The sequence below is a fragment of the Athene cunicularia genome (assembly GCF_003259725.1).
Source record: "Athene cunicularia isolate RWA chromosome 3 unlocalized genomic scaffold, athCun1 chr3_part1, whole genome shotgun sequence".
In the NCBI taxonomy this organism is placed as follows: Eukaryota; Metazoa; Chordata; class Aves; order Strigiformes; family Strigidae; genus Athene; species Athene cunicularia.
In genome coordinates this window covers 17,900,188-17,917,515 of record NW_020799097.1, presented here as the reverse complement: position 1 = coordinate 17,917,515, position 17,328 = coordinate 17,900,188, and the positions used below count along the sequence as shown (strand labels likewise).

The following is a 17,328-nucleotide window of genomic DNA, read 5'->3' as shown; positions in this document are numbered from 1 at the left end:
TGAGTTGGCTTTTTTATTAGGCATAAAAAACAATGCACAGTTTTAACTGCAGAGATCATGTGTGTTTCTGCTGAGTGTTTCACCCTGAAGTATTGATGCTGCAGTGGAAATACTGTTGCTGTGGACTTGACACAACTGCTAGCAAGTAAACTTTTCCTGTTTTAAAAAAAAAAGTTTTACTCAGCACTTCAGTATTCTGCTGTATAGTTACCTCCTCCCCTCCTTGGCAAGGTTATTCACACTTCCTTTTACCTATCAGTATCTTGGATTTGGGGTCATGTTTTTTTGGTTGATTGTTTTTTTGTTATTGTGTTGTGTTTTGGTTTTTTTTAACTTTAGCCTAAAATGGAATATTTCAGTTGGAAGGGACCTACTAGGATCATCTAGTTCCACTGCCTGACCACTTCAGCGCTGACCAAAGGTTAAAGCATGTTAAGGGCATTGTCCAGATGTCTCTTAAACACTGACAGGCTCGGGACATCGACCACCTCTCTAGGAAGCGTGTTCTAGTGTTTGACCACCCATTCAGTAAATAAATGCTTCCTAATGTCCAGTCTAAACCTCCCCTGATACAGCTTTGAACCATTCCCACATGTCCTGTCACTGGGTACCAGGGAGAAGAGCTCAGCACCCCCCTCTCCACTTCCCCTCCTCAGGAAGCTGTAGAGAGCAATGATGTTGTCCCTCAGCATCCCTTTCTCCAAACTAGACAAACCCAAAGTCCTCAGCTGCTGCTTATAGGATGTTCCTGTCACCAGTTTTATTGCCCTCTGATTGCATTCAAAGACCTTCACATCGTTCTTAAATTGTGGGGCCAGAACTGCACCCAGTACTCAAGGTGAGACTGCACCAACGCTGAGTACAGCAAAATAGTCACCTCTTTTGACCAGCTGGTTACTCTGTGTCTGGTGCATCCCAGGATGTGGTTTGCCCTCTTGGCTTCCAGGACACATATTGATTCTGTTGTCAACCAGCACCCCCAGATCCCTTTCTGCTGCAGGGCTGTTCTCCAGCCACTCCTCTCCCAGTTCATACTTGTGCCAGGTGTTACTCTGTCTCAGGTGCAGAATTTGGCATTTGGACTTGTTAAATTTCATCCCATTAATCTCTTGTCCCTCAAGAGATCCAACAGCACCTCCCAGTTTGGTATAATCATCAAACTTGCTAATGGTTCATTCAACTCCTTCATTGAGATCATTGATAAGTATATTGAACAGAACTGGCCCTAGAACGGAGCCCTGAGGAACACTGCTGGGGACTGGTCACCAGTCAGATGTAGCCCCATTCACTACAACCCTTTAAACCCTGTCCTTCAGCCAGTTCTCACCCAGCACACTGTGAACCTGCTCATCCCACAGTTGGACAACTTGTCCAGAAGGATGCTGTGAGGGACAGTATCAAAAGCCTTACTGAAATAAAAAAAAACTACACCCACCACCTCCCCTTTATCCACTAAGTGGGTGACCCTATCACAGAAGGATATCAAATTAGTTAAACAAGACTTTTCCTTGTGAACCCATGTTGACTGTGTCCAATGATTGCATTATTCTTGAGATGCCTGTCAACAGTACCCAGTATAGCCATACACACACTTGTAACTAGAAAAATATTTAATGTATTCTATATTCTAATTTCACAGTTTCATAATTATGTAAAATCACATAATATGTTTTCTTTACTATGTTGTACTAATGCATGTGTGGAATAACAAAAATCTTGTCAGTTGAGTACAAAACACTGTTTGGTGAGCTTGAGTGTAGTATGTAGCAAAGAACATCATCACAGTAAATGTTCATGTTGTTAACTTGTAAATTAACTCGTAAATGTGGTGTTAATGTTGCCATGGATGCAGGTACACCAAAAACTTTGTAACAGTTGTTCAGCGGTGGAAAACTTAGTCACATCAGTAAGAATATAATTTCTGGCATACAAGATTCTTAAAGATTTTAACATCATCTCATAAACTCTTGAGAAATTATAGGTTCAATCATGGGATTAGGTGATTTTTATTTTTTTTTTAATTCAGAAGTCCTTTTCAACGAAGTTAGTGCTTTGGTGGTTTTTTTAAAGTTGAAGAGCAAGGATTTTTTAAAGTAGTCTTTTCTATCTTTTATTTTTCTTCATGGAAATATTACAATTTTTTTAAATAATAAGAGTTTTTCTGATTGTTATTGGAAGATATAGGGGTTATCAATAGACCAGACAGCTCCTTTTTGTTGCTTACAGAAAACAGCAAAAAAGAAGCCATGCAAACAGCTCAGTTTCTAATACATATATAATATTCTAAAAACTCAAAGTTGTTGCATCAAACTTTAATGTTGATGTTCCTTGGGAAAAGAGGAAATGAGCACACAGGCAGATAAACAGATACAGTCTGTTGCAAACACTGTGCCTGTCCAATTAAAAAATAAATATTGCTTCGTTACGCACTTTGAAAGGAGTATTTGTTCAATCATGCAAAAGTATATAAAATAGGCTTCATGAAAAACAGTAATAGACTTCATGAAAGCTGTTCTTTACTGTTCTAGGATTTACAGTTGAGTTTTCTGTGTGTCTCCCTGTTTCCTGGATGTGAAGAATATTTTAATTTAATTTTTTCAGTAACACTTAAGGGGCAGCAGAAAGGCTGGGTTGCCAGATATGCATCTTTCTCTCCAGCTTCTTCCTTCTGACATTTTCTGCCATCACTGATCTTCCATTTCTTCTTGGCAGAATACAGTTACTGACTCTTACGGCTGTTTCAAAAGATATAACCCATTGTAGATATTAAAGGTGTAACCTTTGATGATAACCTGTTCTTAGAACCTGACATAAATAAACTTACTGTTGTGACATTGAATTCTTGTGTCAAACTCTTTTCAGGTGGAATCCTCAGTCCATTTTTACCATTTGTGTTTTGTTGTCTTGAAATGCTCATTTGGATTTCTCCTATTTAAGCAAATCAGCGTATCTTGTCCCCCTCTTCTTTGCCATTTGTATGAGCTTCACAATGACATTTGAGTTCTCTGAAAACATTATCTGCCCTGATTTTTTTCAGTGAATTAAGAGGAAATAATATTACCCTTGCTTTCATTGATGGTGGTGTGGGAAGAAATAAGAATCAGTCCAAATAATTGCAAGAGCAATAGCTGTAAACCTGGTGGAACCAACCAGGAATTCAGTGTGACTGAAACCCAGGACTTCTGTCTCTACCTTGTGGACAGCCTGCAGTTTAATAAATTGCCTAAGAAAATACTCCTGTAAAGAGTCAGGCAAGACTGTTCAGTGCATTGGCAATGGTTAAGGAAGAGTGTTGTAACTATGCACTGTTTTCTTCACTGGTGTTCCTCTATATGCAGTCCTCAGTACAAATTGGGTTTTGTAAACAGGCAAATTAAAGTTATTAGAATACCAGTGGGAAAAAAAATATCCTTTTGACTCAAGACTTTGTATGGAGTCTACGTACAGTAGATCCAGTACACTATACTAGGTTAAGTGGAAATGAAATTAGAGAATTATTTGACCATCTCAGTTTTGTTCTTGATGGATCAATATATAATTTTGTTCTGGCTTCTTGCTTTTATGTAAATGATCTGAGGTAACTGATGGTCTCTGCAGTGATATGAGCAAAAAAGAAAAAGGGGTGTCTATCACAAGTGTGAAAACTGTTTTTGCTGCAGTTCTTGCTCTGATCTCTAGCCCTTCTGTGCAAATTGCAGCAAGCTGAGACAGTGTGAGTATGTATTACAAAGAGATCTTTCAAGTGCAGTGCTACTGGTATGTAGGCAGAATTTAGATCAACATGCAGATTTCTCAATACTGTAATATTTCTGTTTCCAAGTCTTTACTCTTTATAACCATAGAAATGCTGTGGTAAAGATCTCGTGAAGGACTGTCTCTTCACAATACTTATGCACTAACACAACATTGCTATTCAGAAAGATAGAATGGGGACACTGATTCCTTTTGGTCTCTGGCAGAGCTGTGCATGGATTCAATAGAGCAAACTGCCAGTCCTCTGCTGATACGGCATAGACGCTACAGTTTCCCATTGTATTGTTTTGCCAGTTGTGGCTGTTAGTGCAATACTACATTATGGTTTTTATTGTTATGATTGTTAATGCATACACAATGCTGTGAACTCTCTGAGGTTTTGCATATCTCGTCCATTAGGAACGTATCCGTTGTTGGATTGCTCGAGGAACCAGAGGAACAGAAGTTTAGAGAGTAGAAAGGAAAACAAGCTATCTACTGTTAGCTGTTTGTTTGTTTTTCTGACTACTGTCAAGGGGCAAACTAGCGTATCTTTTCTTCTGGAATGATGTCAGCAATAGGACCAATGTTAAGTGTGCTTTTCAAATTTTGGACCAAAACGCTTAAATGTCTTGCTTTTTATTAAATCACTTTTTGCTACTTAAGTAGCACACAGTACATAGCTAGTAACCTTAACTTTCCAGATAGTCATTTAGCAGTTACTTGCCCCAGCAGAAGTAATTGATTTTGCATGTTTTCTGTAGAAAGCTTTCCTTATTACACCTTGTCCTTATGGAAGGAAAGGGAGAGCAAAACAATTATAGCATCACTTCTTTCTTTTTGTTTAATTTGTTCTGTATTTTTTACTGCACCAAAATTTTTCAGTTGTTAGCCTTTGTTTTTCTGGGTGATGAGGGGAGGTAGGGAGAGTGCAATTTTAGTCCAACTCCTACCTGAAATTCTGATCATTTTATAATCTGTGATGAAATTTTCATGTGTCTTAAAAGGACAGGATGTTCCCTTGATGTGTTACCAATTGTATATGTGCTAAAGTTACAACAGGTTTTGTTCCAGTTGACATTCTTGCATGGAAGTCAACCAGTTAGTTGCTTAAATCTGTTCTGATTAAGGATTACATGTATATGTGTGTACATATGTATTATATAATTTATATATATATAAATATACACATAGAAGTGTCAAGTAATTTGTTGCAAGTACAGTGATTACTCAAGGCAGGCTAAGTTCCTCTTGACTTCACATTAGATTATTCAGTTCCCTTGAAGGTGTTATGCAGTGCTGATCATTCTGGTACAGGGGATTTGTTGCTTTCCTTTCTCACATTTTAAAAGAAAATCAGTCAGATAGGCAGTCAAGGCAAGCAAATATCTAGAAGAAATATGAAGCCTGAGAGACAACTTGTCTTTGATGGAAAAATTTACTTTGATTACTCATCTGCAGTCTACCTTGTTACTGATGGAAGGAAAGACTGCTATTCAGATATGTGAGAGAGATGTCCTACAATCATAAAGAAAACAACAAAACTAATGTTAAGCCCTACCTTCTGCTGCTTGTTTGTGATTTCTTGTTGGCCAGCTGTGGACATGTAGATCTCCTTTGTGGCGTTTGGAACCACCACTGCTATGTCAGTTTTATATCAGTTTAGTAGATACTGGTACTCTGATTCTTACTCCTCGGCTCTACCTTAAGCCCTCTGGTTAATCTCACCTGGACCTTTCGGTGTCTCTCTGAGCTTTGTAGAACTGTGATTTAAATCTATATCTAAGCATGTTCTATCTCAAGTAGCATGGCACCACTGCTGTGATAGTGATAGACTCTACCAGCTATCGCTAGCTCTCTTTAACCAGGATTACTGTGTTAGCGTAATCATGACTGTTCATACACATACGCTTCATTCTAGTCATTCCCCTAATTGAGCTTCTCCACAGGCTGAAGACCTGAAAGGAAGACCCTATGATCAGCAAGGCAAATACCATTATTCTGTCTATAGCTGGCAGCAGGCTTTTTTTTTTTTTTTTTTTTTTTTTTTTACATAGAGCTTTGCTGGCTTCTGAGTTGAATAACAGGAAAAAGCATGACTTACTTAGTGTTATCCCTCATCCAAATGAGGCACAGGTTGCCTCAGCTTCTCCTTCCCCTGGGGCAAGGCAGATATCATGAGCGGCATGGATGGAAGCAGGTGGGATTGGCTGCCTTCCCTGTCCTGCAAGATTTGTCCCTGTTTGCCAAGGGAAACCTGCCTTAGCAGGGCATCACCAGGTTGAGACCAGGCTGTCCCCTACCTCTACCAAGAGGGTATGCCCTGCTTGCTTTGAAATGGGAGGGAGCAGGGAAACCTCATGGCTTGTGAGGTTTTACAGAGCTCTGGGTACTTCTTAGCAGTTGTAATATTTTCGTTTCCCATCAGCCCACTGACAAACAAGCTGAGAGCTTGTTACTTGTGCTCACTTCCCCCAAACATGAGCAGAGAACTGATACTAATCTTGACATGTGATGTGTCAGTAGAGGCTTTATGGTTAGAGGTCACTATGTGTTTGCATAGCAATTCACATGGTTGTCTGAGTTCTGACTTGTTTTGTAGGTGCTGTGATGACAAAACTCCCTGCTTAGATAAAAAACTTGCCTATTTACAGAGTAATTAATGTACAGTTGGGAACTGCATAACCCTGAGTGAAAACTAAACTTGATCCAGAGCCTTCAGCTCTCCCCTCTCCTGTGTGATGTTACTAAATGAGATCAACATTATTTGTCTTCATCTGAGTGTTGGGAAAACTAGTTCATTTTTGTTTGCATAATGTTTTGCATGTGAAAGTGAAAGGTACTTTCTTTGCTGCAGGTGTATTGTCCTCCCACTCAGAAATATTCTTTCTGTTCTTAAAGAGAATAAAATTTTCTCAGACAACCATATTAGGGAAGACTAAATTTTTCTGTTGTTGTTTTTGCCTCCTGAATATTTGAGCTTTATCCTGCATATGTTAGCACTTGAAAACAAATTTCTTTTTGTAAAGTTTATCCTGTGTGTTTCTACCAATTGAAGCCCTGAATAAGTGAGAACAAGCAGCTTATGCAAAGTAATTAAAGGGTAAAAATCCAACATGAAAAAAACTATTTACATGTACGTGCACTTGAAATGTTTATTCTATAACAAAAATATGAACTGCAAGATTAATATCTTGTCCCATTTGTCCATTTTCTGCTGACTAGCTACCAATGAGAAAGATTTTTCTGAAGAAAAATTGTTCATCTTTATATATATTACAGTACACACTCATATATAAATGTGTATATAAACTCCCTCAAAAAAACCCAAGAACAAACACAACTCACCATTTCAAAGGATAGACAGCTGTAAGTCTTCATTGCCTTCCATTTCTCTGTTAAGACACTCAGCTGGAAACAGGCACTTTATTTTTTCAGGTTTAGTTCCTGTTGCTTGATCCTGCTTGTGATTTCCACAGCCATTTATTCCTGTGTCTCAAAGGGTATTTGATGCATTCTAATATTTCTCAAGCTGAAGAAGTCAGCAGGGCTTCCCTTTCTGCATCCTTGATACATACATTTCTTCTTGCCTCACCTTCATCACTTGTTGATTAATGGCCTGATACTGTCACTTTTCTGTGCCCGAACTGGCACACTTACTCCATGCAGAGGGTTTGGAGGCTGCATTTAAGCAGAGGGGTGCTGCACCTCATCCCTAATGTGAATATCTTGTCTGTGAGTTGTTTGGATTGGTTAAGAAGTGTGTACATGGGACTGCTGTGATATTTAGATGTACTGTCAGAATGTATTTTGTCAGAGGTGGAGCCAAAACAGCAAAATCTCTGCTGCTGTCCCCAGGATAAATCAACAGGCATCTTAGGGCTAACCACAGTGGCATCTGCAATGGGTGAGTCCTTGCCCTGGCAGGCTGCTGGAATAGTCCCATCCTGAGACTACCAACTCATGGGAGCACAAGGACTTATGGACAAGACCAGTTTTTACAGCTTATAAAGGATGCTCAGATGGTTTGTCCCAAGACATAGAAGCACATGGGTTGTGTTTATCTTCCCCAGCCAAGACACCATTTGGCCATCATCCCCAGGCAAAATTATATGACTGGATTTAGGCTGACAATATAGGCTGTAGCAGGGCTGCACAGCAACTGGTGCAGTCTTTAAAAACCGACAGCAGGGCAGGAGGAAAAGGCATATACCCTTGGTAAGTTTGAACAAAAAAATATTTTTTGAAAGAGTCCAAGTGTTGGGCAGGTAGAAGCAGGAAGCCTGTCAAGCAGAGCTTTTTCAAATGCCACTTCAGGGAGAATATTTATCACCTGTGATGTTCTACATCTCTGGTCCTGGCTGAGGTCCCTTTCTTGGTGTGTACCTTCTTGTTCACAGCATAGGAGACCAAATTTGGGCACTAGATATTGCCCTGTTGCAGAGCTCTGGAAAGCCTTGCAGGTGCTTATCTTAGAGTCAAGGTTTTGTAGGCTTGTGTAGCATGATTTTTGTCTCTGCAACAAAACAAAAGATATAAAGACCAAATGTGTAAGACTATTCTCTGTTACTGCTGTCATATTTGTAGATTTGAAGTACTGCATGTCAAGATAAGGGACTGTTTCCTCCTGTAATTTATTCTCTAAGGATGATGAATCAGCTGCAGTGTTAATAAAAATTGGAATTTTGATAGTGAAGATTTCTTTGAAAGTAGATAACTGAGAAGATGTCTATAGAAGTGGAAATGATCTATTAAAGTTCAAAGTAGTATCACAAACATCAAACATGTCTAATGTACATCCTTCTGAGATCTAGATGGTTTGTGAGGTTGAATATAGCTTATGTCCTTGGATTTGGTCGGTATAGCTGACAGTATATCTAATAATGAAAAAGAAGATCACACCCATGGTGATATGTATGTCTCAAACAGATCTCTGTGATTAAGTGTGCAGAGACCTTTTCCAGTAAGTCATTTGTCAACCAAGTAGGATTAAGGATGATACTAAAAAGCAAGATTGTAGATCTGCTGTGGAGAATTGTGTATGCTGGAGCAGCAATGCAAGAGTATTTCAAAGTTGAGCCTGTGATTAAATAAGAATACATTTAAAGAAGTATTATAACTACTACTCTACACAAAAAGTCTATGTAGTAAGTTTGAAAGAAGCTTAAAAGTTCTCCAAGGAACCTACCATTTTTTTTCTTTTTTCTCACATGTTTTCTTGCATGCTCTAAGTGTACCATGGAAATTTGGCAGAAAGTAGTTTTCTTTTTCTATGAAACACAAAAATTAAAAGTACATTTGTCTTATTACCAGATGATCATTCTTGTTACTTTTAGAAGTATCCAGCAACATATTAAAAAAAGGTAGCACATGACAATTTTATATATGGCTACAGGAATCCATGCTTTTCAAGAATAGGGAAGACTCAGGGTCAAACCTCACTCTGTTATTCTTCCTCTTCAGAGACTAACCCAGCTGTAGGCTTATTTTAGGGGACTTTTTCTTCTTGGGCTTGTTCAGATTTGTCTAAATTGAAAGTCTTTCTAGAAAGTAATGTTTTCTTCAGGGAAAATATCTCTAGTCCAGAGTGAATTTGTTATTTGGACAAAAGAGAGGGAAGCTATTATTCCAGGGGCAACCGCTTATTGGATGAGCGAAAGGCTATGGATGTTGTCTACCTTGATTTAGGGAGGCCTTTGACACCGTTTCCCACAGCATTCTCTTGGTGAAATTGGCTGTTCGTGCTTGGATGGGCACACGCTTCGCTGAGTAAAAAACTGTCTGGATGGCCGGGCCCAGAGAGTTGTGGTGAACGGAGTTAAATCCAGTTGGCGGCCGGTCACGAGTGGTGTCTCCCAAGGTTCGGTTTTGGGGCCACTCCTGTTTAACATCTGTATTGATGATCTAGACGAGGGGATCGAGTGCACCCTCAGTCAGTTTGCAGATGACACCCAGTTGGGTGGGAGTGTTGATCTGCTCGAGGGCAGGGAGGCTCTGCAGAGAGACCTGGACAGGCTGGAGCCATGGGCTGAGCCCAACTGGAGGAGTTTCAATGAGGGCAAATGCCGGGGGCTGCCCTTGGGCCACAACAACCCCCAGCAGTGCTACAGGCTTGGGGAGGAGTGGCTGGAGAGCTGCCAGTCAGAGAGGGACCTGGGGGGGGGTTTGATTGACAGCTGGCTGAACAGGAGCCAGCAGTGTGCCCAGGGGGCCAAGAAGGCCAATGGCATCCTGGCTTGTGTCAGCAATAGCGTGGCCAGCAGGGACAGGGAAGGGATCTGACCCCTGTACTCGGCACTGGAGAGGCCGCCCCTCGATTCCTGTGTTCAGTTTTGGGCCCCTCACTACAAAAAGGACATTGAATGACTCGAGCGTGTCCAGAGAAGGGCAACGGAGCTGGTGCAGGGTCTGGAGCACAGGTCGTACGAGGAGCGGCTGAGGGAACTGGGGGTGTTTAGTCTGGAGAAGAGGAGGCTGAGGGGAGACCTCATCGCCCTCTACAGCTCCCTGAAAGGAGGTTGCAGAGACCTGGGGATGAGTCTCTTTAACCCAGTAACAAGCGATAGGACAAGAGGGAATGGCTTCAAGTAGCATCAGGGAGAGTTTAGACTGGATATTGGGAAGCATTTCTTTACAGAACAGGTTGTTAGGTGTTGGAATGGGCTGCCCAGGGAGGTGGTGGAGTCCCCATCCCTGGAGGTGTTCAAGAGTTGGGTCGACATAGCGCTGAGGGATCTGGTGTAGTTGGGAACTGTTAATGTCGGGTTAATGGTTGGACTAGATGATCTCCAAGGTCTTTTCCAACCTAGATGATTCTGTGATTCTGTTAAGAGTATTAGCCTCCACCTGTGACATGGACACCCAAATTCATATCTCTGATTTATTTGTAGTGAGAGGCATTCACTCACTCTCACGCACATTCTCTTCCCCTACCCTGGTGAGTATAGCACACTGCATCACTATGTACTATTCTCATCTGAAGCTAAAAAATGATCATTGTATCATATTACCCAAAAGACTTATGGACTATGTATCTACCAGTATAAATACCTATTCACCAGACTGACTGCCAAATTAAAAGCAATGGAGTAACTGTGAATTACACTGTTTTATGGCAAGAAAAGATGTCGCCTTCTCAGTATTCATTTTTCAATAATATAAAAAAAAATACCTGGTATGGGGAGCATAAAAATGTTAAAAAATAGTATTAAAAGTAGTTGAAGTAGTTTTGTTCATCTGTGTAGCCTCATCATGTGAATTTTGAGCTTTGGCTTAGTATTCTTTTAGCACAAAAACTAGCCATAGACCAAACTGTAGTTTTGTAGCTGCAAAACACTAAGTGCGTGCTTCTGACTCAATATCCTTTTATATTATTTATATTCTTTCCTAGAATGTGAAGCCAAAAGGGTTCTTTACATTCATCTGGCCTGATGTAATCTGTAATGTGTATCATAAAATACCAACCAGCATTTCCTGGCTCTTCACGTGGTTGAATGCAACTTTATATAAATATGTGTGCATGTATATATATGCATGTATATTTTTAGAAGTTCATGTAATCCTGGTTTACAGATTGTATAGAATTTGCAAGACTTCAGCAATTTAGTCTATGTGTTAATCATCTTGGAAACATCTTCTTGTTCAGTTTCATCTTCCGTGCCAGTATTATTTTCTATTTCCCCTCTTTGCATTGATATTTAGGCCCACTAATTCTAGAATCAGATTTTTTTGTTTAAAAAAACAAAAAAAAAAGTCTCCCTCATTGAGAAAACATTTCATCGCTTCCTTGTGTTCCTGAAGCACAAAGGAAAACTCTTAGTGAATGTGTGTCCAAGGTGAAGGGTTCTTTACCTGGTTAATATTTGTGCACAGTAGCAACTGCCTTTGTCTACTTTCAATATTCACCTTTACCAAATGCATCGTAAAAAATTAATTCCCTTTCTTGCTTAGAACTTGTTAAATGCTAGATTTCTTTCCTTCTATTTCTACTTTTTTCCTTTTCAATTTTATCAGTAGGTGTTCGGGTTTTTTTAAATGTTTTACTAAATCAGCATGTGATGATTTTGCATGTAGTGCCTGTTTTGTTTTGGGATGGCTGTGGCCTAGTGCCAGCACTAAAATACATTTAGAATTTTAAGAAATAAATCAAATTATACTATAGTAATATACTTGGCTCTGCAATACTGTCATGCTTTTTTGGCCTTTTCAAATCCATTGACTTATAAAATTTCCCATATGACTTGGTATTTGCATCTGCAGCATTAGTGTAGTGAGAAGTCTGCATTTTGACAAAATCCACCTAGCAGCTCTTAAGAAAATAGTACAGGATAATCTTATTGACTGCCTACTCAAAAGCTGACATCTTGAATAGCCATTTCTTGTCCCCGATGATAGTAGTAATAACATGTTCTTAAAAATAAATTTGTTGTAACTCCTCAAAAAGGTATGTTCTTTTATTTTAAAAAAATGAAGATATTAACCAAAAAATATCTTCAAGTCTTTCTAATTCTGTGCATTTTGTATTGTAAAATTACCTTAGGCAACAAATGAATGCATTTTTTCTGTCAAAGTAGATGGTAGATAAAATGTTCCCCCACATTGAAACATTGAAAGTCAGATTCCTTCTCATAAATTATGATGTTTTTATTTGGGTTTGAGTGTCAGAAGAAATAAGTTAAAGCACAGTCATCAGAAATAGGCATAATTTTTGCTCGAATTCTCCTAAAAGAAAATCAAAACCCAGACATTTTAATTCTTTATATTGAGATTTTGCTGCAGCCTGTGCAGGTTCGTTAAATTCAGCAAAGTAAAATTATGTGTTATGGTTTGGGAATTAAAATAATCATTTTGATTCTCAGTGTATTTTGATCTTTATAACATTAGAAAAAAGGAAGTGCAGCTCTAAATCAACAGCACATCAATGGTCACTGAATCTACCTTTCTGTGTGGTGCAATCCTTGATGTACAGTGGTTAGAAGTACAACTCATCTTTCAGAGCTTTACATATTAGGCTATGCTTGGCAACTTCAGAAAGGAAGTCGTTCCTTTATTAGCCATCTGTCTCTTGGACTGAGGCAAACAAAAGAAAAAAGTGTTCCTAATTTACATAGGCAACTGATAGTAAAACCGCTGCTGCGTTGGGCTCTTAGCTGATCCTTGTGAGAGAATGGATCTGGGCCAAAACTCCTCAAAGTGGATATGCTCTTGCCTTTTGTCATGGGGACAGCAAATGACAGTAGGATTCTTGGATTACCAGGTGAAAGAAAAAGCCACCCAGACACTGGAAAGGACAACAGTGATGTGCAAAAAAAGAGGACAGAGCAGGGATGCACAAAGGAATGTGCATACAAAGGGAAAAATATGGGTGTAATGCTCAGGAGGGCTACCTGGTCTCTTCTGACTGATCTTGGCAGCAACTGCGGCATGCGATGTATCTTGACCTACAGTTTATATAACCTTATATGAAATTTTAAATATAGTTTTTATATATGTGGTTTATATATATAGTTTATATAGTCTATATATATACACATATGTTGTGCAGTGCTTTGCTCTCATTTCTCTACAGGAAATTACAAAAATTATGTGGCAGTTTTCGTGGGGTTCTCTGTCTAACATTCATATATGGTATTATATTATAATCTTCTTTTAATTTAAAAATATATGAAGTTATAAAGTGAGTGTTAAGGTATAGATCTGTATAGTTAAGGAGCTCAAACAACCTTAGTAGTGTCCTAGGGTGCCATCATATAATAATTGTTATTTTCCTCCCCTGAGTCATTTGGTATGCTGGGAGTATAAATGCTGGACAGAAATCTAAGATAATGCAATTACTTGTTCACTTGTTGTAACTGCAATGTGAAACAGAGTAACTTGCCTAAGGATTGTTATAAACTGACATATTTTAGTTCTGGATTGAGAAAGAAGTAGGAGCACACACATGGCTTTTTACTGTAGCTGAAGAAATGACTGAAATCTAAGACACTTGGTCCTCTCCTCGTGCTGGCTAGGCAGGTCTTCATTATTCTAGGTGAAGATGATTATCAAGAATACAAAAATGAAGTACGAAACTGAATGCAAAGGAAACATTTTCTCTTATGACCTACTTACTTCAGTAAAGAGTTATTTTTTGTGAAATGCCATGTCTTACTCTGGCTTCATCATGTCAGACTATATACATAAGCAGAAATATACAGAGTAACCGCCATCAGTCTTTGATAGGTTTAGACTATCTCCATGTGTGACTTACTTAAATATTGTTACTGAAGTACAATGAGGATTTTTTAAAGAAAGAAACAAGTGGATTTTAGCAAAATATTACTTCAAATATAACTCTCCATTGACATACATCCATTAAAGGAAGAATAAAGATTCTCCTCAGCATATTGGTTTTATAAGCGTCAGTGTACAACACAAAGGAAATCTTGTGACCTTATTCCTGCCTAATAATACCTAATAGTATCTAATTTCAGCTCCTGTTTTTTTCTGAGAAAAATTATGTGATACAGTTCATTTTGAAAGTTGTTTGGGGTGACTTATATTCCCACATTTTTCATTCATCCTATATAGTACTTTATTGCCTTAATGTAAAGGCTATGAAGATATTTTCTTCCAGCATGGGGTCAACTACAAGCTGCACAGAAAATGATCAACAGTTAATTTGTCATCTTTTTGTAGGTTTTTTGTAATGAATTTCTCATATTATATAACTGAGTACCTAATCCTACTTTATTGGTTTGCTTGCATGATGGTGCATTTCTAGTACTGTACCAGTTTTATAATTTTCTGACATAAGTGACACATCTTGTGTCTGCTCTCAAGAGAAGACACTGGTACCCTGTGCTTCAGATTCTCTTGCAACATCTTTGGGTTACTACTTCTCCACTTGAGAAGTCTCTGGAGCAAGAAAGTCTTGAGTGGACAGGGTGTTTTATCCTCTGCCTAATTTACAGTGATATTTCATGGCCTTGAGACAGCATCTGTGTTCTCAGAAGGTGTAGCAGAAGTGCACTTTGGCTTGAGCTGATTTTGAGGAGATAGGGGCCAATGCCACATCAGGGGAAGTAGAAGGACTTGGACAGTGCTCATGAAAGGAATGAATTATGTCATTCCTTGGAAGATGTAAGGAAAGGGAAACAAATCGAATAGGCTTTGGCAATGAGGAGGAGAATTAACCATATTAATGATTAATGATGGTAAAGCTCATTCAGCTTGAAAAGTACTTTCTGTAAGTGCTGCCATTAAAAATGTATGCATTTTCATTTTAATCCACATTTGGTGTCTGCAAATGGAGGGGAAAGGAAAGAGCCAACAGTGTCATTATAGTAAGACTAATACCTCACTACAGCTGAAATCACAGTTTGCCAAGGCACGCAACCTGGGATCTGGTTCTTGCAGAACTCAGCCTCCTGTGGTTGCTGCTAGTGGTTCTCTTGAACTGCTCCACCACCCACCCTGCAGAGCTCTAAGTGAAACCTTCTGAAAGTCAAACATCTACTAAGTGAAAGTTGCCTTCATTAAATCCCTACTGATAAAGAGAAAGACAGAATCTGTCACATGTATTTCTTACACATGTAAAACTTCTAAAGATATCAATTATCTAGTCTCTGTTTTTCTTTTCCAAAAAATAAACCTGTTGTCTCTCATAAGTAGGAGACAGAGAGATTATTTGTTGTGCTATTGAGGTGGTGGCATGTTGCTGCCAGAATAACTGGGTACCAGAGCAGCAGATATTGTGTGGGCAGGAAGTGAAGGTTTTGCTGCAATCAAGCTGCAAGATGTAAAACCTAGAATAGAATGTTAATATAGATGATAGGGTGTCTGAAAGGAGCTGAATAGACATATCAAGAGTCAGAACAGGAAGAGGCTGAATAAGTAGCAGCAAAGTCTGGACCATAGCAATTGCAAGCCATATACAAAGGGTTAGACTGGAAATGTGCTCGTTGATGGGCCTGTTTGGTGGTGTGGTTGGAAGGAAGAAAGGAAGAGCAGCTATGTGCTCTGACCCGCAGATAGGCACGTTGTGCTTGGCAAGGTCAATGCAGCCCGTTGCCTTCCCAGGCTGATGGTGAGTCAGCGGCTGCATACCTTTTGCAAGCTCTGTCTGGAAATAGTAATTGAAGTCTCTGATTTGCCAGCTTGCTGGAGAGTGTGTAATCTTTCTCACCTCCCACCCAGCTGTATGCTGAGCTTGTTTTGTATCTTCATTTCACTCTGCTGTTGGTCTAGCCTCACTCTTTATTTGCATATCTGGTAACAGAGAGTTAGGGGCCTACTTCCAGTAACTGTCTCCAGTTTGCCACTGCCAGCTTAGCTCACAAGCAGGGTGAGGACACCACAGGGTGACCCATCTACTGAAAAGCAGACCCTCGTTTGCTTTTCCTGTGTAGCACGAGGCTGGTAGAAGTTGCACGGTATCTGCAGAGAGAAGGATCACTCTTTCTCTCCATCACTCCCCTTGCCTCCCCAGCAGATACCTATGCAGTAGCTCTCACCTTGATGTGAGAAGTATGGAGGTGGAGGGGGGTGGTTGGTTGCTCTTCAAGAATAATAAGGTTTGGTCTTAATTTGCCCTTAGTCTAAAATACCTACCTTTTTTCTTTGTTTTGTTGATGGTTGTGCTGTGCTCTACTGTTAGATGCTATGTTTTCAGTTATGACGAGTAAAATGCTGTGGTTGCTAGGGGAGAAAAGTATTAGTATTACCAATATTTATTATTCAGTCTCCATGGAAACTGTAGTTCTTCTGGGAGTTCTAATTCTCACATTTTTCCTTCCTATGGAAAAGATATATCTTTAATCATGAAGTTCAGATAGTTATTTTCTAGAAATAGAAGGCAAGATATACCACTCCCTTTTGCTCTCTGATGTGCTTGACAGATGTCTGTCTATGGGTAGTTACTGCTTACTAAGCTGTGTTGTGGTTTCCAGTCACATGAAGATTTTTGGAATGTGGCTAATCTAATTTTATCTTAGTGGTGTTTTATTATTTTTTTCCCCTCTTAGCTCCCTGTTTGATTGGTCCTTTTCCCCATTATTGTTATTTTTTTAATTTGCTCTGTATTTTAAATTAAGGAAGAGTTATTTGATGGGAAAATTAACTTGCTTTTTTCTATTTAAAGGTATAACCATGTCAAAACTGTGAGCATGGCCCATGGCTGTAAAATGGACACAGTAGTATCTTTTTTTTCAAAGAAGTTAACGTTCTTCAGATTTTCAGAGGAAAGCTGTTAAAATACTGAGTGGATTATTCTTGGTGGGATAGTTAATTCGGTCTTTGGCTCTCTCACAGTGCCTAAAACAGTATGTGGAACTTTTGATCAAAGAAGGTCTAGAAACAGCAATCAGCTGCCCTGATGCTGCCTGCCCAAAGAGAGGTCATCTGCAAGAAAATGAGGTACACTTTTACTGCAACTAGATGTTTTTTTTAATTTCCAGGATATTTAAATGTGTATTGCTCTGTATGTTACAGCTGCCGTTGTTGCCAACATACATTTTTAATAATTCTGTAAATGTCAAATATTTTGTCTCCATTTGTTGAAAATGCCTTAGATTATTGCTATTCCTAATTGGAAATTTGTCTTTTCCTTCCTTCAAC

General features: G+C 39.2%; 1 protein-coding gene across 4 annotated transcripts in view; it reads left to right on the top strand.

Annotated features, from left to right (window-relative positions):
* Positions 1 to 17,328, top strand: part of RNF144A (ring finger protein 144A) — a 66,795-nt gene that overhangs the window by 36,885 nt on the left and 12,582 nt on the right. For all 4 annotated transcript variants that reach the window (XM_026845356.1, XM_026845358.1, XM_026845359.1 and 1 more), the window contains one exon: positions 17,023 to 17,127. In XM_026845356.1, the coding sequence (XP_026701157.1) occupies positions 17,023 to 17,127 (105 nt within the window). The remainder of the gene's footprint in view (positions 1 to 17,022; positions 17,128 to 17,328) is intronic.